Source organism: Trachemys scripta, chromosome 6, assembly GCF_013100865.1.
Source record: "Trachemys scripta elegans isolate TJP31775 chromosome 6, CAS_Tse_1.0, whole genome shotgun sequence".
NCBI classification, from domain to species: Eukaryota; Metazoa; Chordata; order Testudines; family Emydidae; genus Trachemys; species Trachemys scripta.
The window spans coordinates 102,212,047-102,235,652 of record NC_048303.1 but is presented as its reverse complement, the minus strand read 5'-3'; the positions used below and the strand labels follow the sequence as shown (position 1 = coordinate 102,235,652).

General features: G+C 42.1%; 1 protein-coding gene across 1 annotated transcript in view; it reads right to left on the bottom strand.

The window, feature by feature from the left end:
• The window catches only part of TTC39B (tetratricopeptide repeat domain 39B), a 124,359-nt gene extending 106,804 nt beyond the window's left edge, over nt 1-17,555 (bottom strand). The window contains exon 1 of the mRNA XM_034774553.1: nt 17,326-17,555. Coding sequence (XP_034630444.1) covers nt 17,326-17,370 — 45 coding nt within the window. The 5' untranslated portion in view covers nt 17,371-17,555. The remainder of the gene's footprint in view (nt 1-17,325) is intronic.
• Between the last annotated feature and the right edge of the window lie 6,051 nt (nt 17,556-23,606).

Genomic DNA, 23,606 nt, shown 5'->3' with positions numbered 1-23,606 from the left:
CCGGACCCTGTGCCGCCGGAGCCCGGGAGGGGAAGTGCCCGGCTGGGGTCCAGAGGCAAGGGGGCTGCCTGAAGACCATAGCGCTCGGGCAGCTCGGCTCTTAAACAGAGCCGAAGAGTCAGGGGAGGACCAGAGCCGCTGCGGGAGGGGAAGTGCCCGGCCGGCATTTTCCCGGACATGTTCGGCTTTTTGGCAATTCCCCCCGGACGGGGGTTTGATTGCTGAAAAGCCAGACATGTCCGGGAAAAACCGGACGTATGGTAACCCTACTAGAAGATATATAGGTCATAACTACTAAGCCAAGAGATTTCCTCTCTGCAGCCTTCCCCTAGAGACTTGCTAAGGAACTTCAAGACTGATATGCAGTACTTCTCTGTACAGCCTTGCTAGCAGAGGAACCACCAATTTTATTGTGATAATAAACTGATTATTTGAAGACCAGACCAGTGCTTGATAGGAACTAGAATGTCTTGTAATCTTAGTACAGTAGAACCTCAGAGTTATGAACACCAGAGTTACGAACTGACAAGTCAACCATACACCTCATTTGGAACCGCAAGCATGCAATCAGGAGGCAGCAGAGACTAAAATAAAAAAAGCAAATACAGTACAGTACTGGGTTAAACATAAACTACTAAAAAAATAAAGGGAAAGCAACATTTTTCTTCTGCGAGTAAAGTTTTAAAGCTGTATTAAGTCAATGTTCAATTGTAAACTTTTGATACAACCATAACGTTTTGTTGAAAGTTACCAATATTTCTGAGTTACGAATGACCTCCATCCCCGAGGTGTTCGTAACTGTGAGGTTTTGCTGTACATGAATCCACTGTGACACTTCCACCCTCTCCACACACTACAGCCTTGATTCTGACCTGCATCCAACCTGCAAGGAGGCAGAGGGCAAAGGTGGCAATATACAGAATCACTTCATCCATGCCTAGTATAAAATGTGGCTGTTTAAATAGGCTACTTGTATTTGCATTTACTGGGGGAGAAAGTAGCTAATCAGGCACAAGTATTTTTCCAAAATTACTGCCCCATTCAATTTCTTTTTATTAGAACAGGAGTTCTACCTAACAGTAGGTAATTGTGTAAAGGAGTTTCGTGAGAGATCACTCATAATGGCATGGTATAGAGAATGAAACTAGCTTATTAGAACTAGCTCTTCTGCCTTTAGTTTAATACATAATAAGGCACCAGGTTCAACTAGTCTGACATAATTACAGTTAGTAATCAGGTCAAGGTATGTCACTTTCAATGCTCCCATCTGTGCCAAGGAAGCACTTGTTGGTAGAGTTTTTTTAAACATATATAGTACATTAAACTTCTGATTTCTGTAAGCATTGCTTCTTAATAACTGCTTCGTAGCCCCCCAAAACATTGCTGTGCTTCTGTTACTAACTACTAATGTTAACTTGGTCACAGGTAAAGTCACCAAAGGAGTTTTAATTTTTAATTGTTAATTCCTGGTGGTTGTATCAGGTGGTGCACTGTATCAATTAACATACACAGAAGCAAGGTACATATAAAAGAAAGCTACTACATCACATTATGTGAGAATGATTTCAAGAAACATGTCACCTAGACACACAACAAGGAGGGATAAGGAGATGGTGGTTTGAGTTATGTCTTTTGCAACTGTGAATTGAAAACCTGATTTGTAGCATGACTACAAAGGAGGGAGTGGGTCAAGCTGACAGACTACTTCTTGGCAAAAGAAAAGGAGGGTAGACTATAAATAGCTGAGGTGAGGAGCTCATTGCCTGTCCTAACTTTATAACAGTTAACCAATTACCAGTAAAGATGCTCACAGTTTCTATAAATTTCTAAAGCTACCAAGACAAACAGTACAAATTACTTAACAGCTGTACATGTGCATCTTGGGCTAAATCTATAGCAACACAAATACAAACCACCCACGACTTTAGTTCTCCTTCGTATGAGGTATTTGAACCCACAAATCTCCTACAGTGCAACCAGCTGGCATTAGAAAGTCAGGTTTCCTTTTTAAGTGTACATATGAAAAGACATTTGAGCAAAAAATGTCAGTTTATAATTTTTATTAATACTTTTCAGAGGTAACTGCCAAACAAGAGGATAAACTGACTTAATATGCTACAAGTGTGATTCAGAAAGGCTGCCTTTGCTCATGATTGGCAGAAACAAATTTAAAAAAATCAAGTATGGTAAGAACATTAACATTACCACCGTAGGTATTGGCTGCCTCCTGTCAAACACAGGAGGCAGAAATAGAAAATTAAGCCATTTTTTTGATACATGTATCCACAAAAATGCACTAGTTATATTATTCACCACATATTTAGTACCACTTCGCAGTGGGAAATTCCAGTTCCTGGTGGTCAATGGTTTAAATGTTTTTCATCCCCACAATTTTAATTCTCTTTAAAAGAAAGGCTTGTCATGATGTAATTCTTGCTGCAATCCTATTATGTGATAATGATGTCACCATTATGGAGCTTTAAAGAGTCTCTGTAGACTACTTTTTTCTGACCAGCCAACAGTATTGCCTGCAATATTGAAACAGCAACATGCTTAGAAGCTAAAGTTCTGTACAATTAGAGAAGCTCCTTCTAATAAGGGATTAATTAACATGACATTTGTCCTGAGCTAACCTGTTTATAACAAGATGAAGAGGGCAAATAAAACCCTACAAAACTCTCCTAGGAATGCATAAGTAACTTCCACAATGCCACTAGACACTAGAGATTTTATTGGTGGGGTGCAAAACCCATTTAAAAATCAAATTGACACAGCCAATTTTCATAGCGGTAAGGAAAATAATGATTTTATAATCTATATGTACACTTTTTAGAGTGTGTCTTTTCAATAAGACATTAGAGAAGAATGCCTAATATCAAAAGGTACTGGTGCCCCATTTAGAATACATAGTTGGTTAATGGAATTTAAGAGAAGAACCAACCCTTGAGCAACAGAAGCAATCAGCCCAGGCAATAACTTTTGAGCAGAAGCATGGAGAGAATAAAAACCTTTATAGATCCTGCAGGCATCCATCACAGAAGTGTTTTTCATCAAGTGGCATGTAGTTTCAATCAGAACCATTCCAAAGGCATATGTAATCAGATATTGTGTTTATTAACTTATGTTATCAGCCTATTTAATAGATTTTTGTAACGTAATTTTTATGAGTTCCTGATTTGTTATTCCTGTCCCCTTCACTTCAATTCTTCACCAACCGTGCCCCCAAACAGCATAATACATGATGATGTCCCCTCTCCCGGAAAAATACCTTTCATTAAACTGTCACTGATAGCAATTCCTGCTATAGTAAAGATCAAAACATCAGAAATAAATTCTGTAGATGTTCAGATTATGTATCTGCTTTGATTTCATCAGCTCTGTGCATTTAGCTCTGGCAAAGTTAGAGATCTGTGAAACAATCTGGTGTATTTTCTTTTGGCAGGTTTTTTATGCATTTGCTCCCATGCCCTCTTGCTTCTCCATCCATGTAATAGGCAATTGATGTGAGCCTTGGAATCCTTGTTTGAAGTACAATGAACAAAACCAAAAGATATACAAAATTAGTTGCCATTAGATTCTTCATTATATCCTTGCCATACTCAAAACTAGTTTGGTGCTCTGATTACATGATTAGGGCTATGTGATTACTAAAATAGAAAAATATAACTGTTTGGAAGATTGCTTTCTTTGTGCTTTTACTGCAGCAATAGGTTAAGACTTCTGTGACTACCATATTTTAAAGATGCCAGAATATCCTCACAGAACTGCTGCCTAAATCCTCTATGTCTTTCTCTAGTTGAAGAGAGTAGACAGAGCAGATTTGGCCCAGTGGAGGTAGGAAACAATCAGCAGACTTTCTAAAAAATAAAGGGTTTTAAGTCTGAAGCTGAAATTTGGGGACTTCATGTCACTGGTAGCAATAAGAGATTCTAACCACCAAAAGCCTGCATCATATCAATCCTTTTAGGAGTGCCGGATCATCACTCCTATCTGGGTCATAATAATAGCTAATGCAAAACCTCATGAAGCCCCTGTTCCTTTGGACAAAAGGGAACTAGGAGGTTGAGGGGGAAGACTGATATGTCCATCAGCCAGCTGGGCCTCATGTTGACAATGGGAAAGGGAGGGAGCACTTCTGAAGTCATCTTTGGCTCTTCCTAAGTAACCAGGACCTGTTACAGACCAGAGAAACAATACAATGTAACACAGAAGAAATTGGTATATGCAAACAAGCACAGTTCTTAAAACAGGAAGGAGGAGAAGTAACCTTAAGTTTAAAGGTTGATTGGAGGTAAAAGGGAAACCAAGAGTGAGACACCACTTCTTAACATCTATCACAAGCATTTCTAGTGTGCCTAACACTAACGCTATCTAAGCACCAAAGAGTTGAACAATTAAAGATTCAGACTATTTGTGCAGTAATTTATATTTCATCTGCAGCAAAAGGTCTACAAGAAGCAATATCATTGTCAAATGCCTTCCTGGCAAATATAAGTTTACTCTTTCCCCTCTCTCACCTTGAGGGATTGTTTTCAGTTGTGGTGATCATGCAGACATTTAACTGTACTAATAATGTAACTGTAGCTTAGAAATGAGCTGCTCAACATACTGGTAATGCTGATCAAGTTTATTAGCCTGGAAGACTAGTTCTTGAACTGTTTCCCAGCACACAACCCTATGGTAAGCTGAGGCAGAGGAAGAAAATGAATTAGCCAGAAATTTCAAAGTGATTTTATAACAACTGGATTTGTTTACCACTTCTGTCCTGACCTTACTCTCAAAGACAGTAAGGCAATTCAGAACTTTAAGCATAAGAATTTTATTATAAGAACATTGTACACAGCAAAAAAAGACTTACAAAAAGTATTTTACAATGGAAAAAAGCTCCAATGAGCTAACAGTCCTACCTTGGAGTTCAGTTATAATTTTGAAAAGTTTTCTATATGAAATTTTTAAAATTAAACGAGTTTTGTAGATATATGTCATGGTGTACAGTATCCATGTATTCAGCATGTCTTTCATTCATTACAGCCATATTATTTTAGATTTGCTATCCTGCTGCTACTTCTGCCAGACTGTCAAACTAACTGCCCTATGTCTCTTCTAAAATAGACTGGCCAACAGCCATCCTGTATTTTCTACTGATAAAAGCAAGCTGTGGCCATAAATAGCTCTTTAATCCAAATTACATTAAAAAAAAAAAAAAAAACACAGACACTGAGCTGCTACTGAATCTCTCTCTTTCTCAAGGTTTTAGACAGACTTTGGTTAAGCTCAGCAGAACACAGCTTAATAGTGCCAGCTACTTCAGTGTTAAGTGTCAATTAGCAGCACACAGGCAGATATGTTTAACTGGATTTTTCAGGGTTACATATGTTTTTCACGCTGGAGACCTTCCATCTGGACAACGGATATTTAAACATAGTATACAACAATTTGTTTTGACAGGTGTGTGTGTGTGTGGGGGGTGGGTCTTTTATTAGTACTCAATGTAAGGTTTGTGTTTTCTTAACAATAATTTTGTAGCTCATAACGTTGAATTACTATACCACTGCAGTTATGTAAACTTCTGCTTGACTTCTCAAATGTGTGGTTTTTAATGTAGTTTCTAAACATCCCCGAAAAATCTGATGCAACCTTACGACAGAGCACAATTCCGAAGTTTAAAAGTGTTATTTTTACTAAAGTTCACAATTACTGTAAAGCCTTCAAATTCTCTTTTTTCTGGGAGGAGACAGTGCTATTGATCATATTCCTTAAGGTTTCTAGCAGCTGATCTCAGATATGAAAGTTGGTTGATGCCTTTTACTTTTTAAATGTTTTTTTCATATTCAAATGCTGAAGTCTGCCCTATTATGCTTTTTTCTTGAGCAGGCAGAAAAAGAAACTTGACAGTTAGTCGTCATAATCCTACTGAAATTCTGCAAGAATCTTTTGCGAAGTAATGTTAATATTCATTAAGAGAAGCAGCTCTAGAATTCTGCAGTGTGTTGTAATCCTCAGTCTAAGGCATGATTTAACAAAGGTTTATTTGTAACACTATTGCAATACAAAAAGGAATATCCATTCAGTATGTGCCATCCCCCCTCTAGTTTAAAAAAAAAAAAGGGTGGGGGGCTTGCTCAGATTATGCCGAGTCTCTCAGATGATTGTTTCTTTGGATATCCTTATGCTGAGCTGAAAGAGCATGCACACTTGTAAATGTTACTCCTTTCAAATACTGAGGATACCTTGTGTCTGGTCATTTTTTGGTATAAAAAAAAATATATATGTAGATAAAGTATCCTGCCTGGGGATGGCTAATTTTCTGTAATGTTCATTCATTGGAATTTATGGTTTGTCTTCTCAGCTTGGGTACTTGGCTGGAGTTAGAGAGGGAGTCAGACCTCAGAACAGCTCCACCTTCTGACTATATATTGTGAAGCTAAAGAGATTTAAAAAAAAAAAAAAAAAAAAAAGAGAGAGAGATGGGGAGCCTTTCTGTGCTTTGAAAATGAGGAGGAATAACCGAGCTATACTGTATCATGAAGCACCACATGCCCACTTCCAAGATGGAAAAGTTACATAGGTGTAAGTAAATTTTACTTTTATAACTCTGCTCCAACCCTACAGAATTTATCTTTCTTCTCCACTCCTCCCTGACTTCCTTCCCATGGACAGCCAGAGATATGGGGCACACTCTCCACTTTAGTGCTGCAGGAAGACAGGGAGACATGAGAAGGGGCCAAACAAAACAAGCAGCAGGATAGATAGGCTAAAGCAGTGGCTCTCAAATCTTTCCAGACTACTGTACCCCTTTCCGGAGTCTGATTTGCCTAGCGTACATACCCCCAAGTTTCTCCTCACTTAAAATCTACTTGCTTACAAATTCAGACATAAAAATACAAAAGTGTGACAGCACACCATTACTGAAAAATTGCTTACTTTCTCATTGTACCATATAATTATAAAATAAATCAATTGGAATATAAATATTGTACTTACTTACATTTCAATGAATAGTATACAAAACAGTATAAACAAGTCATTGTCTCTATGAAATGTTAGTTTGCACTGACTTTGGTAATGCTTTTTATGTAGCCTCTTATAAAACTAGGCAAGTCTCTAGATGAGTTGATGTATCCTCTGGAAGACCTCTGCGTACCCACAAAGGTACGCGTACCTGTGGTTAAGAATTGCTGGGCTAAAGCACAACCTTGTACCAGATGAGGCTGCTATCGAGTTCAGAACTACAAGTGAGAAAGTCCAAGTTTCTCCAGTTAAGCGGGGGCCTGAAACTCAGTACACAAATTCTGGACCAGTCCAAGCCAAGTCAGGAGCATTAGCGAACATACATCCCCTCATGGGGAAAAGCTCAAGTGGCACTTGTTTCTCTCTCAGCATCCAGGCCATAAAATCCTCTCTTCCCATAAGTAAGGGAGATCCACAGTGGCTTGTTTCTCACTTCTCCAATCCACTCGGGAGGGAATCCCAGCAGCAGTTAGTTTCCTTCCCATCACTTTTCTGGATTAGGGCTAAGCAAGCAAGTTACTTGTGCCTGCCTTCCTATGAGTGTAAAGAAGAGAAAGCCTAGCATGTAGGATTCCATCACTACACTTTAAATTATTGCAGACAACAATGTCTGTAACTGGACTCTAAAGTATCTGTTACTCATCCAGCCAATGGATAAATTGGCAAGGTTTTTGCTGAATTGTTTAGCTAAATGCAATATTTGTCCACATTTAAGTTATCATTGTGCTTTGGTGGTCACTTCAACAACATGAATGGAGCTGTTCACCCTTTAGCTATGTCTGCACTACGAGCTAGGGTTGCGGTTCCCTTGCTCGTGTACACACATTCACACTAGGAGCTAGCATAAGTGTAAGTAGCAGTGTAGCCATGGTAGCACGGATAGTGGCAGGAGAGGCATGGGTGAGCCATGCTGAGTACATACCCACCTGATTCAGGAGCAAATAAGTGTACATGAGCAATGGAATCACACCTCTAGCTCACAGTATAGATGCCACCTTTCAGAGCCAGTCCATATAGAATGTTTTATCACGCACCAATATGCTCAAACCCTGCTCCACTTGGACACGTTACACCAACATCCCCTGAAAAAGGCAAAATTTGCTATGTAGATGAACTCTTAGAACTAGAGGCATAGATTCATTGAACAGGCCAAGCTGTGTTTAGCACAAGTCTGGGGCCTAAGAGACATGTCCGTAAGTCACTTTTTACAGCTCACCACTCAGCCCTTAAAACTGAACGTCTATGGCCATAAAAGGTCATTATAGCAGCCAGACACTTCTTGACCACACTCCTTTTTGGATGGGCACATCTCCTAAATAAAGGCCAATGGGAGGTGGCATAGGTGCCCACAGATCCCTCTATAGAAAGGGAATCCCCAAGTAACTAATTAAGCAGGCTTTAAGTCTTCTTTGCAATGCCAGGGCAGCACAGAGTAAACTTAATGGTAGGCAAATCTGGCCCACTGTTCTAAGCTCTGCCCAGGAAATAGAAAATCACTTCAAGGTATAAGTGTATCTCTCCAAGTGAGATAATTAGAGATTTTTTTAAAAATGAAAGTCTATCTAATTTCTAAAGATTATCCAACTGCTCTTCTCAGAGAAGTGCTTAAAGTATCCCTTCAATATTACATTTTCCATTTTTCATATAGGAGTGTCCAATGTTAAGGTCCTTTGCAGTCCTATGATTCTATGTTTTAGTGGAAGATAGTATACAGTATGTTCTCTTACAAGTTCACACACAGTAGATAGAGATGTCTTATGCAGATGTATACTTTCATCTACAGATCTCTTTTCCAAGTTGTTATACCGGTGAAATCACTACCTAAAAGACGACCAAATTCCAAAAGCTTGGACTTCCAAGCACCAGCTGCTGTGTCCAGAAGTCTTACACTTAAGTATGGGTAGCACTCCAAAACTTTCCAATATTAATGTATCTACAAATTTTTAATCCAGCCATCTTTGAAAGCCTCTAAACGACAGGCTTCAAAACCATAAACATCAGCTTCAAGAACATATAATTACTATGTTTTTGAGATAACAGCTAAAAACACTCACTATTTAGCAGCACCAGAAGTGGTATCGCCGTATATATATGCCTGCTTCCAAACTATGTCAAGGAAGAGACTGGGGCATGTAGGAGCCAGTTGTGGTGAACTAGTGCCTGGTATCTTCCTGCTTTCTGCTTATATGGCACCTGAAGAAAACCTTACATTAGATTTACCCTGGACTAGAGTAGGGAGAAGACATCTGCATTTTATACCTGGTCCTTAGAGAAGCAGGTCTGTCAAAGTCTATTTAAGTTAGAACCTGAGGATGCTTCCTGCTGGTTATAAAGACACCATATCCTGATACCAGACACCTCTGTGTTCTTGGGGAACCAGGGTGCAGTATCCAGCCTGACTCATGAAAGACACCCCCCCCCCCCCCCCGCCCCGCTTCCTCCTGCTTAAACCAAAACCCATCAGAAGGGGGAAAAACTTGCAGAGAGCAGTGAAGGGCATTGGGAGACACACCTAGACCCCTCCTGACAAGGGTGACAAGATTAAGACATCTCCATTAGCATACAGAATGGAGAGCAAAGACAACTCCCCTAGCCTCATATGCATGAAAGATGGGACAGGGAGACATCTCAATTTACATACAGAACGGAGAACAGAGAACTGCACTAAACTCTGGGACCAGAAAAAGCAGGGAAGCACTGCATCCTGGGAATCTCTGCTCCAGATGCTAATGAACCTACACCTGCACACACCCAGCTCAGCAGTTATCAGACCAATTCTAGTAATGAATCCTTAATTGATATCCAAATACTAAAGCAGCCTAGTTGCATTGTGAGCTCCCTGGAAGAAACCACCACCCATAGTCAAGAGTGATCAGCTCCTATTGTCTAGCCTAAAGAAAACCCTTGAGTCATCAGCTTACCTATAAACAAATCTAGTGTTCTCCCTTGAACAATTGTATTTTCTCTACAAAAATCCCTACTCACCCTCTAGTCAGGGTTCTGATGCTTACATCCAAACTATGCATCAGTTCCACTGGAACTCCATCTTCTCCTGACTGATCGTGCTGGGGGCTCTTCCTGTCTCCAGCACTCAGGACCCTCCGCTACCACCATCACCCCGACCAGTTCAAGCCTCATGGAGTGGGTGAGATCCCCCCCCCTCTTTCTCTCGGTTTTCCTTTCTACCTTAGGTATTAACCTTTAATAATGTATGTTATGTTGGTTTAGCCCTCCTTGTGTAGTTATCACTATTATTCAATAAATAACTTTTATGGTTAACTTGGTTGCTTCTCTCTCTCTCGCGCTGAACTTTACTCTTTTGTGTTTTTAGCTTCCGCTATTCATTCTACAGCAACACTTCTTTTACCTAAGCTAGAGATCCCTGCAGCGCCCAAAATACTGTGGGGTTTGCTCATCAAGTAGGTTACTGCCAGTACAATTGTAATGTGAGAGTGGAGATAGGGACGTGCTGAATCTGGGACGCATAAGGGTAACAGCTTGAAAGTGCTGCTTGACCCAGTCCATGGAGCCCAGGGGCATATAAGGAGAGGCAGCTTGAAAGGGCTGCTTCATTCAGCCCAGTGAGTCCAGAGACATATAAGGGGTCAGATTGACAGTGCTGATTGACCCGGACCACTCAGACTTGCTCTGTTAATGTATGTGTGGGTGTGGGTGTGTTCATCCAGTTCTGGGCTGCAGTAACCCAGCCCTAGGGAACCTAGGTCCTGCAGGATAGCTCCATTGGGAGGGGACTTGCAGAAGGGAGAAGTAGAGCTCCATATGAAAACACAAGTGACACAAGCAGTACATTAATAGGATTACAGAATCCCCTTCCCCAGAAGAATAACCCGAATAAATGAGCATACCCCAAAGTAATGGGAAAATCTGGTAACACCCGGGCTAATAATTTAGAGATGCAATAGAGCATCCTCAAGTTACTAGGAAATTAAACGCAACAAGCTATGTTCACACTGTATTAATGATACACAGGTTATTATTAAAGAGTCAGGAAACTTAACTTCTGATTCCTACAGCAATACAAGTCTGTCACATTCCACAAATAGTTATAGTTCACACCCCAAAGACTTTCCAACATACTTCTCTGGAAATTATCTATTTACATTTGGGAAATAGCTGCAAATATATCTAAGGTGGCCATAGTGTATTTAATTTAGGCAGGCTGCACTTCACTGCCTTCTAGCTGGTAAATACTCAACTCCTGCATGTTTTCCTTCTTATTTCTGAGAAGGGGACATCTTCACCCACCCTGTTGAACAGAGAGGTGAAGCAGACTGGGCAGGAGAAAAATCCACAAACTTTTGCTGTTATTATCTACATGATAGACTTTCTTCAGTAGTGGATTTATAGGACACCACCACAACTGTTTATGTTGCTATCAACCTATCTTGGCAACTGTAAAATTCCAGGTACTTATTTATAGAAAGCAGCAGAAGTTGTGGAGAGGGATTCAGAATAAAGAATATGTAAGTTGGGAAAGTAAATTCTAATATCAACATAACTCAATTTTTAAAGTTTGCAGTTGATTCCCTGTAACCTTGAGTGAATTTTTGCAAGCTTTTTTCCCCTTTAGGTTTAAAGCCTCTCAGTGATTGATAGGTGCCTTTGCATCCTTAAAAAAAAAAAAAAGAAAAGAAAAAAAATCTCTTTCACAATGTTCGTTGGCATGTATACTTTAGATAATTTTCATATGTAAGGATGAGAAAATGTAAAGTGTTGTACACAGACCCCAATATTATGCATTTTGAGACTATTAACATCCACCATTTTCTCAATAAAAAGTTTGTGGGGAAATAGGAAGATGATTGTGTTGTTTGCTCTTCACTGACATTTACAGTCTGACTCCTACAACCTGTTGAAGCAGCAATCCCTATGCTTATCAAACTGAGTAATGGGTGGGAGTGGAATAAAGAGAATGGAAGACAAAAAGGGCACATTAGACTCTCCTATTAAAAAAAACAACAACCTATGCATCTAAGAACTTTTCAATTGCTTTATTATACAAACACCTTCTCTTCTCCTCCTCCCCCAATTTTGGTCACTGACATAGTCCAGAGCAATTACTCATTATATTCAGAGATTTCAGAGTTTGACCACTGAAAATGTAATAGTAGGAAAAGATTTATTTTTCCACTTCAAGATTTATAGGGCTTCCTGGATTTTCTTCAACTTTCACAAGATTCTTTGGTGAAGAACATACAATGAAAACTTCAGCCCAACAAAAGCATTTGGAATTGTATGCCACTGAATGCAGGATTCATCAAATGAAACAATGACACTGTTTTGCAAACTTTAGCCTTCACTAACAAATAAGTACAATAACTAAGTGCATTTTCCATATGCATTCCTGAACTTTGAGGCCGTACCTACACTACAAAGTTTGGTCAATGCAAGGTACGTCGGCATATAGCTGCTGACTTTTGGATATTGCTTGGATGTGCACGTACGTTTGGCTGCTAGCGTTGGCGCTGCTGCACACGAGTGGTTGGGTTGATGAAAACTGCAGAGCACATGGGGAGAATCCCAGCGTGCTGTGCAACCCCATCTGGCACAAAGTCTTATGGGATATTTTCACATTGTTTTCTGGAAAACCAGCAATTTGCCCAGGGATTCCTGGAACCTAGAGGGTCAAGTTCCCACAATACTGCTTTCAACATAGCATACTGCTTGTTGTATTCCATAATTTCTGCATCTTTTTAAAAACTCCCACAGTACTGTATACTGCTTTTTGGTCTGTGCCATCTCTCTAGCAGAAGCATGGACCTTGCAGAGCTCAGCACAATTCTAATAACCATAGCTAATACAGCATGTGTAATTCCATTGTACTTGCGTACCTTCAATGAGTACTACTACAACAGCGAGTGCCAGGAGGATGAAGAGGTGATGTTCAACCACAATAACTGGATACGAATGGACATAGTGAATAAAAATAGCATGTTGCTGCTGGCATTCATGGAATAGCTATTCATGGTGGATTGTCACTTCTGAACCCAAGATACAAGCACCGATAGATGGTATTGCACCACAGGGATGATAGCAATAGTGAAGAATTTTCAGATGAGAAAGGCCACATTCCTGGATCTGCGTTCTGTGCCCACCTCAGCCAAAGAAACCAGACTGAAAACTGCTTTGACCGTGGAGAAATAACTGGCAGTCATGCAATGCGGGATTGTTATCAGTCAGAGGTTACTCACTTTGGAGCTGAAAAATCCACAGTGGGGAACCACCGTCATCCAAGTGTGCAACGCCATTAAGCATATCCTACTGCCCATGACTAAGCTTTCCTGGCTCCTGAAGCTGTATGCTCCCCATCTTGACAGCACTAAAGAAAGATTCAACTAGCAGATGCAGGATGACTGTTGAATGTGCTTTTGGTAGATTAAAGGGTCACTGGTAGTGGTAACAGACTAGACTGGATCTCAGTGAGGCAAACCTCCTCCTCATCATAGCTGTATGTTGTGTACTACACAATATGTGTGAGGCAAAAGACTACAGGAAGGCATTATTAATTATGTAATGCAGCAATTATGCTTGGTGTAAACTAATAAATATACAGTGAGTGTGTAGTGGTCCCTCTGTCTCAGGCTTGGAGGAGGCCACTCCACCGCACTAAAGCACATAAAGTTTTACTTTTGGAAATTCAGAGTATATTTATTAGTTTACACCAAGCATAACTGCTGCATTACATAATTCATAATGGGAGTCAATAACTCACCCACATTTAAATTCTGTACATACAAAAGCACACTATTTCATCATATAATGCAACTGTTGCCGACTATTACAATGCTTTTTTAAAGCACAACCTCTCTCAGGTCCATGGTTGGCTCTTCTAAAAGCCCTTGTGTCTGGCTGTTCAGATTTAGCAGACAGCACACGCAGTCTAGGGGTTTGCAGCCTTCTGGCGAGGGCAAGCCACAAACAAGGCACAGGCCTTCTTGCCTACAGTAAGTAGACCACCACCCAAGGATTGGGGTTGGCAGGAGGAGTAGGGGGATCCAAGCCCACCCTACTCCACCAGGTCCCAGACCAGGGCCCCTAGATCCCACCATTGGGTCAGCAAGGATCCTGCCAAAACACACTGACTCATACTGCACCAGCACAACCTAACCAAGGTCTGATTCCCCTGGGCTACTTCCTACCCTAGTCCATTGGTGTCACTCTGTAACTTGAAAGTCCTCAGTCTCCTTGGGGTAAGTGGAGTACAGCAGCTCCTCTCCATCCTCAACCTCCTCCAAGGAGGGAGCGTCTCACAGCTCAGGGTCTAGTCCACAGTCCTACAGCAGGCTAAAAACATCTGCCTCATTCATTGGCTCCAGGCCAACTGAGCTAAAGGGCCCGCCTCTTATACTTCTCATCCCTCCCCTCTGCTTCCAGCACAGGGGGTGGAGCTAGCTTAGCTCACAGGAGCCTAATCCAATGAGCCAAAGAATGGAAAAGTGGATGCCACCTTTCTTCTACCGCTATCAAAACTGAGGACACTGATCTTATGTAGATTATGTAATTCTGACTAGCCTAATATTTTTCTATATTGTGTGTTATAGCTGTGTTGGTCCCAGGATATTAGACAAGGTCAGTGAGGTAATATCTTTTATTGGACCACTTTCTGTTGGTGAGAGAGAAGTTTTTGAGACGTTTACACACCTTTTGAAAGCTTGTCTCTCTCACCAGAAGTTGGTCCAATAAAAGATATTACCTCACCCATCTTGTCACACTAATTTTCTAATATTTTAGAACTTAAGTGAGAAGTTAAACACCAATGCCTTTGTTTTCTAAACTTGCAGATGGGATAGATGCCATTTTCAAATGGGGAAAAAGGAGGGAGAGGAGATCTTGGGCAATGAAAAGTAAAAAATGCTTATAAAGAACAACATAGGTACACATTTACCTGAGCTCCCTTTCCCTTTATAAGAGGATTCATCTGTGCTTCCCTGTCAGGACTGCCTTAAAATCCTTGACTGTTGTGGTATGAGTAAGTATGCTGAGTACAAGGCAGCCAAGGGGTTGGGGGAGGAGAGAGTATGGTTGAATGGCAAAAGTCAAGGGGTTACACTAGATAGGCATCCTTCCGAAAATGAAAGTGAAGCCAATAGAAAGGAACACGAAGTATGATCAAAGTTTAAGCTGGAAATCAGGAGGACTAAAAAGAATTAACCACTCAGAAAGCTAACTTGGGCACCCTTGTGGATAGTTCAGTTAAAGCAGTGGTTTTCAAATTTTCACACAGCAAGCCTCTGAGTGTGACCCCTCAGATACATTAAAAACATTTTTTATATTTAACACTATTATAAATGCTGGAAGTGAAGCAGGGTTTGTGGGTGGAGGCTGACAGCTCGCGACCACCTAGTAATAACCTCACAACCCCATGAGGGGTCACAACCCCCAGTTTGAGAACCCCTGAGTTAAAGCTTTAGCTGAAAGTCCGTGGAAATCACAAAAAGCAGTTAATATTGGAATGTTTAAAGACTGGAATAGAAAAACATTAGAAGAAAATGGTACATTCTCACCTGGAATAGTGTTCCATTATCTCAAAAAGAGATACAGCAAAAACAGAAGTCCAGAAACAGGAAATAAAGTAATCAGAAGAATGGAGAGGCTGTCTGAAGAGTGTGAAAAAAATTAGGACTATTTAGTTTAGAGGGGATTAAGTGAGGCGGCTATCCAAAGAACAGTATAAACCATAGGAATAGAGTAGGGGATTCAATTAAATTGAAAGGCAATATGTTTAAAACTAATGGAAGAAAGTGCTTGTTTAAAAATACAACTCATAATTGGCCTGTCGTGAAATACCATTGGAGCAAAGAGCTTAGCAGAAATCAAAAAGGTAAACATTTATATAGATGAGAACACCTAGTGTCACACAAGATAAGATAACTCCTCCTTACTTCAGGGCATAAGCTAACCACTGACTGACAGGGAGGAGAAAGGGAGCCCCTAAGTAGTACTGGAAAAAGAAGGGAGAATAACAGAACCAAGGAGACAGGGTGCAAACCACAGCAAGACAGGAAACAAAAAAAAAATTGAAGCAAAGGCTAAAAGTAGAGAAGTCCAAGGCGAGAATTCAGTGTCCACCCCCCTACCTCACCAAATCCACCCCGGTTACAGAACCATGCTCCAGAACCTCCGTTTTGTGTTTGTTTTGAAGTTGTTTCTAGCCCTCAAAATGTGAGCCAATGAAAACCAACCCAGCACTGTCCTGACACAGGAGACTCCAACAGCTCCTTCAATGCCTAGTCTTATATTTTCATACTTCATGTTTTCCCCAAAATAGCATGAACATTTAATTAGTAAACACTCTCTGATGAAAGCCATAATTTTCAGGATTAATAGGGAAGATCCCCACTCTCCTCCTACCCACTTAGTACCCACCTTTAAAGAGTAAACAGACTAGAAGTTATAAAAGAGTTGAAAGCTGGTACTACAGCTGTTACGGAGTACCCTACCAATTGTTGCATTTATTTATTTCTTGGTTTGAAATGTTTCTCTCTGTTGCTAAGTAGAAGATGCTCAGAGAACAGGAAAGTCTGTGCAAATTATCATTACTCTGGATAGTCAGTTTCACTAGTCAACAGACCTAAAAATATCAGAAGAGAAGAGTTACTGCTTATAACAAAACTAGGTGTGTGACTCAGAAAGAAGTGGTATTGTTTGCCCACGTCCCTCTAAGCCGCCTACAGAGAATGACAGGGGCAGTGAAATACAGGTAGTGTCAGTTTCAACATCAAGTTTCCTTTCCCCGACTCTCTCTCCGGTTTACGCTCCCGCCTGACGGCGATTCTATAGCGCCGACCACGGCCCCTGACAGAGGCGCTGACCCAGACGCCTAGTTTACCAGCAGCGCCCTACAGAGCAGCCGGAGGAAGTGCTACATCCCCGGGGGGAGACAACAGACGAACGGGGGAGAGGGGAAGCAGCAGCAGGGATGGAGGGAGGCGGGCGGTGGAGACCAAGCGTCTTAACAGCCGGAGCCTCTGGTGCAGGGGCATGTCCCGGAGCAGCCCTGCGCTCCCCGTGGGGCTGCCGGCTCGGGCTTCCCTGCCCAGGATACCCCGGGGGAGAGGGGGCGGCGATGTCCGCGGGCCTCCCCGCGTCCCCCCGCCTCCGGGCACCTCCTCGCCGCGCTCTCCCCGAGTTTCCTGCTCTCCCCACCTGTTGGCCGCTAGCCCGCCGCCGGCTCGGCCCCCGCCCCGCCGCCGGTGAGCAGCACGGGGCAGCGGCTGGGGGCGCGGGGCCGGAGCCCCTGCTCGGGTCGGGGGGCGCGGAGCCCCGGGAAACCCTACTCGCCGTCCGGGTTACCTCCTCGCCAGCGCCCTCCTCCGCTGAGCTGCCCGCGCTCGCCATGTTCCCGCTGCCCGCGCGCGGGTCCCCCGGCTTCTCTCAACGGCCGACTGGCGGCGCCTCCCTCCGGCCGAGCCCCTCCGCGGCGGCTTCACCCTCCCTCGCGCCAGGCGCTGCCAACCGCCCCCTCCCCTGCGGTCGGTCGCCGGCTCGGAGTCTGCGGCCACCCTTCGCCGGTCCAGAGGGGAAGAGAGAGCCGCTCCTACGGACGTGCCCCGCCCCCTCATTTGCATATCCAACCCCCGGCAGCCTCCTGCGACTTGGCCCCTCTAATACCTACCTTTGGGACACGCCCCCTCGTTTGCATGTTAAGTCCCTCCCCCAGGCGGGCGCTGTCGTTCTGAGTACTTTGCTCTGCGGATGGAGCTTTCCCCCTAGGGGACAAGGGCGTTCCGCAGTCCCGCGTCGGGCTTATCCTCTAGCACCTGTCCTAGGACAGCCACCCCCGTCCCCCCTGCAGTAGCCTGCCTGAAAATCACAGCTACGCCAGCCGCCACAGGCGAGCGCCTCGTCTCCCCGCGCTGCAGCGCTGTCCCCTGCTGCAGCTATTACAGCCACGCTGCCAACGCGCATGATTTTATCACCACTGGACTGAGAGTCGGGGCGGTTTTTTAAGCCTCAGTTGGCAAGATACCGGCTGCACACCAAGTAGCTTTCGTTTTAAAATGAAAATGAAGTTGCTGGCTGTCGTGGTTGTAGCACACACCCACCCACCACCACCACACACTTTATCTTAAAGGGTCATAAAGGTCAGGAGAAAAAAAAGATAAACCATATTGAACAAAATCATCTATTTTTAAGCCAATTTTAAAAAGCAGTCCCCTGTGAAGTAAAACAGCAGCAGTTCGAGAAGGGGATAACATGTTAACATATTGCAATTTACATACTGATAAAATTAGTTTACATATTAGTGTATGCAGTGTTGTAGCAGTATCCCTCTCATGATATTAGAAAGAAGAATTGGGTGAGGTAATATCTTTCACTGGACCAACTTCTGTTGGTGAGAGACAAGCTTTCAAGCTTACACGGAGCTCTTACAACTAAATTTCTAAAGTTTGCCTTGTTTTCTGGTGGAACTTCCCTGTGGACCAGGGATCAGCAACCTTTGGCACATGGGGAGAGGGATAGCTCAGTGGTTTGAGCATTGGCCTGCTAAACCTAGGGTTGTGAGTTCAATCCCTGAGGGGGCCACTTAGGGATCTGAGATAGAAACAGTACTTGGTCCAGCTAGTGAAGGCAGGGGGCTGGACTTGATGACCTTTCAAGGTCCCTTCCAGTTCTAGGAAATAGGATATCTCCGTTTAAAAAAAAAAAAAAACATGGCTTGCCAGGGTAAGCCCCCTGGCAGGCCGGGCCAGTTTGTTTACCTGCTGCATCCACAAGTTCAGCCAATCGCAGCTCCCACTGGCCGTGGTTTGCCGTCTCAAGCCAATGGGGGCTGTGGGAAGTGGTGCAGGCCGAGGGATGTGCTGGCTACTGCTTCCCACCACCCCCTTGGCCTGCAGCGGTGTAGGACAGAGCTGAAAAATACAGAGTGCTATTTTACTCTATAGATGCAGTTTGCAGGCCTATACATGCCTTCCAGTTGAGTCAGTGCACACCAACTTTTCAGCACCATGTGCAAATTGATAGGCCTTTCCCAGCTCCACCTAAACTTGTTACACTTCATATGCAGAGTACTTTTTGGATTTACATTAGTTACTTCTCATAACTAAACAATTTTTATCCCCTTTTTACAGATGGACAAGTAGAAGCCTTGTTTCATCCTTGGTGGGACTCCACTGAACTCTGTGCAGGTGTTAGTTCACTCCAGGAAGCGTTAATGGAAACCCAAGTAACCCCCTTACTCAAATGAGAGTAATGGTTACAATCTAAAGGGTCAACAAAACAAGGTTAGACACAGAAGGCTCATAGTTCACCCCTAATAGGGTAAGAATACTATCATGGAGTAAGAAAAAGAAAAAAACTGTAAGGAAGGACTGACTAAGTAATTAATACAAGGAGTATACCAGATCCCACAAGGTCACCTTCCCTCCTTCCCCCACCCCAATGAATAAGTTCCTCTACAGAAGGGCCAACATAGTAGCTAGGATTACAGTACTTAATTACCCCATTTGGAAAAGAAGAGAGGGGTGCAGAAAATAAAAGCATAGAGATCCCTTCAAAACCATTGGGTTTCTGCACAAAGGAGGATTAAAAGTATACACATGAGGATGCCTTAACATTACCCAGATCACTCATTGTTTCTTTTCTTCTTAAGAACTTGGCTCCTGGTCTAGCAATGAGTATCTCTGGCCTAGCATTCTCTTCTTTTCTCCTGTCCCGCAAATTTTTCCAAGGCAGTATGCAGCGTCTTGGGTGCCTGGTATGAGGAGAATCTGGTATTTACTGAGGATAAGCTGAGAGCTCTGGCTGAGCCCTTCATTTCCCCCCAGTTTTCCCCATCTGAAGATGGGTAGAGTAAGCAACACTTTTCCCCTCAGTCTTTTACACCATCTCCCTTTGGGGAAAAGATCCTTGGCTTTTTATTGGTTCAGAAGCTCTGACTTTTCCCAGCTTCCATGGGCTGCTTTCTGGGGAGGTGGGCTTTCATTGCTCTGGTTAGCCTGAGTTATCCCTAAAGGACAAACAGAACTCGCTGATTATAAAAGCCTCCATTACCTTTTAAATCCTAAGAATAACTCATTCATATGTCTACAGTCACTTGCATTAGCCTTGTAAATAATTCTGTAATTTTCTCTTCCTATTTAATAAATCTTCATATAATTTATTATAGGATTGATTACAAGTGTTGTCCTTGGTGTGAGATCTAAGGCACAACTGACTTTTTAGGGCTAGGAGTAACCTGAATATTGCTGTGATTCTTTGTCTTAAGGGCCATCTGTCACGGAGATACCCTCACTTACACAGCAAGATGGACTGGAGTATCCAAGAGGACTGTCTGTGACTCCATGTTAAGGCTGTTAAAGTGCCTGAGGAGTTTGCACTTGCTGCAGCCAGTTGGTGAAATCTAAGTTCAGGGCACAAATCCCAAATTGGTTGTGAGTTCTGCTTTTTTAAACAGTCTGCCCTGAGGTTGGTACTCACACTCTTGTGCCACTGTTGGGAATGTCACATCCTGTTATTAATGTGCTGACTAGCATGAGCCTCCTCAGTGTTAGAGTATTATTGCAGCTTCTACAGTATCTAGCATTTTTACCCATACAAACATGCATTCCCAGCTTGTGTGCATGCAAAGTTCTTGTGCAACCTACATTTTGAAAAGTACATGATTTTGGGTAACCAACCTGAGTGAACTTGAAAGGGGGCTCCTTCAGAGTACCTCAGGTTAGTCACCTAAAGATTGACATACTCCCAGTCCCTAATTGTATTTGAAAACTTAGGCCTACATGTATACAAGGCAGCAACTCCCTCATTCAGTGCAAATGGTGCATTAGAACTACCTTGAAGCATGCTCACCCATCTTTAGATTAAGACAATACCCAATGCTGAACAACAGATCAAATCCTTAATGGGATACCAAGTTTTGAAGACATTGCTATTATTAGATCCAATAAATTGCAAGCTTGCCTTAGTCATCACACTGCCCACAAAAAGAACAGGAGTACCACATGTGCAGATACTTTATCAGGAAACATCTAACAGGAACCATAGAAAAACTCAATTTAGAACAAGATAGGAAAAAACTCCTGTCAAAATAGTACTCTTAGGGAATCACCAGAAGATCAGCACCTTAAACTAGATACAGAGTAGGGCATCAGTTTCAAAGGGACAAAAATTCTTACATTCCTAGACTTGCCCAATCCCTCAGGGATGTCTTAATAGTCTCTCACATTTACTAGGCTTGTATACCGTTCCCTAGTAGGGGGAGGAGAGGGGCGTGAGGGAAATCAACTGATCTCTAGATTTTCCCTTGCCTTAGGGAGACTGGCTGGTCTTCCCCATTACCAAGTTCCTTTACCTCCTGGAAGCCCCACTGATTCTCTCCGTCCAGGAAGATTTTTATTTTCAAATACCTAATATATGTCCCCCCAGGCATAATAAGAGAATTAACCCACCACTTTGTAAGCCTACTCCTTCCTTCTTATTTCTTGTTCTCTTGATCATTGATTCTAGTGGACAGGCATTGATTTCTAGCAGATGTTAAAGGGAGGAGTCAACCACAGCGCCTGTCAGAGCATTAACCCCTTCCCTCTCTAACCCCATATAAGGTTTGTACATCCCAATACACCATGTCACTTCCCTCTTCAGTTTCCTCCACCCTTTCACATCAAGCACAACTTCGCAGTCCTCTTTTTCCTTTGCTCTTTGTGCCTACTCACCCCTTTTGTAGCCTCTTCTCATTCTCATCTCTGTGACTTCTTCCATGCTCTCACCTCATGCCTAGACTTCACTTGTTTTCTAATACTGGAGATGTTTACAAACTCCTCTTTCAAGTCTTGCCTCAAAACAGACTCTTTTCCCTGAAGCATTAGTAAGCCACACAAAGTACTAATATTTATTTAGAAATTAAACACTTCAAAAAAACATTACTGCACTAACGTGATAAACCCACCTTCTGCTGACGTGTACCTTGTATCAGAGTTTTATATTCACTATATTATAGTGCTTCATTAATTTAATCACATAAATAATTCCATTGATTTCAGTGGGACTACTTCCATGAGTCAGTGCTCCTCAATGTGAGTACAAATTGCAGAATCAGGCCCTTTGACTGTAAGAATTTTGGGGAAGGGACGGCCTTTCTCTATATTCTGTAAAAGACTGAGCAGACTGTTGTTGCTCAATAATTCATTTATGACCAGATATGGAAACTCTTTTTGAATCTGTTTGATGAAACAAGTATGATTTAGCATAGTAAAAATTGTTTGTAAAACTCATTTCAGGACGTTTCAGCTGCATTTTCTAGTATGATTTAGCATAGTAAAAATTGTTTGTAAAACTCATTTCAGGACGTTTCAGCTGCATTTTCTAATGGTTGCCTGCTGGATAACTTTTATTAGTGTCATGCTCCTTTGTACACTACCTGCCCCTTTCTATAGTCTTCCCAAACATTTCCCATACACTGGAAACACAAGTGGTGTTTTGAAACATGGTAGCATTTTGAGGATTGGACTAGATGACCTCCTGAGGTCTCTTCCAACCCTAATATTCTATGATTCTACGATTCGTAAACACCAATTAGGATTTACATAGACAAAGACAAAATCTTCACCTGGGATTACCCACAACCAACCAACACCATTGCCTTTGTCTACACTATGTTTACAAACACCATTGCCTTTGTCTACACTATGTGCTTTATATGGTGTTTAAAAATGTGTCAAATAGAACATATTAGCTAACCCATTTTAAAACACTACAGCGGCATAGCTATAATGCCATAGTACGCTGCTGTAGTGTAGACGCAGACTACAGCAATGGAAGGGGTTTTCCGTTACTGTAGGAATTCCACCTCCCAAGTGACTGTAAGTAGCTTGACAGAAGCATTCTTCCATCAACCTAGCTGCGTCTACACTGTGGGTTAGATAAGCATAGCTACAGTGTTCAGGGTGTGGATTTTTCACACTTCTGAGTGCCGTAGCTATGTTAACCTAAGTCTGAGTGTAGACAAAGCCTAATTTTCCCACTGTAAACAAACCCTTATGCAAGGCTACCAAACTGGAAAGAATAAACTGTGAAATTGTACTTTCTCGTTTATTTGCAAAGGGGAGTAGTAGGCTGGGGCCAACATAAACAAAATAAAAATTCTGTCAAAATTGGCTTCAAATAGAACAAATGATCTTCTGTGAGTTATTTCACTGAGATGTCATTGTTGCTACAATGTATAACTCAATTAAGATCTATTCCATTTGTTTATAAATGATAATTTACCATACAAATCAGACTTCAGTCCTAATGGAATGCTATGGGACATTAGTGTCTGGGAAAGGGCAGGAACACTACAGTCAAGCTGTTTTGTGGAGTAAATATTTTTTAATTAAATAAAAGTAAAATTACACTGCCCATGCTGCCTTTTTAATTAATATTTGCAGCTAAGATACTGTCTCAAACACAATGATAAAGGTAAGATTAGTATACCACGAACACAATTTGAGGACATGGTTGAGACTCAAACACTTAGTAAGTGGCCGAGTTTAATTATTATTAATAATAATTATACTTATGAAGATAGTACCCAAGGACTAACCAACAATAGGGCCCTATTGTGCCACACACTGTACAAGCTACAGGAATAA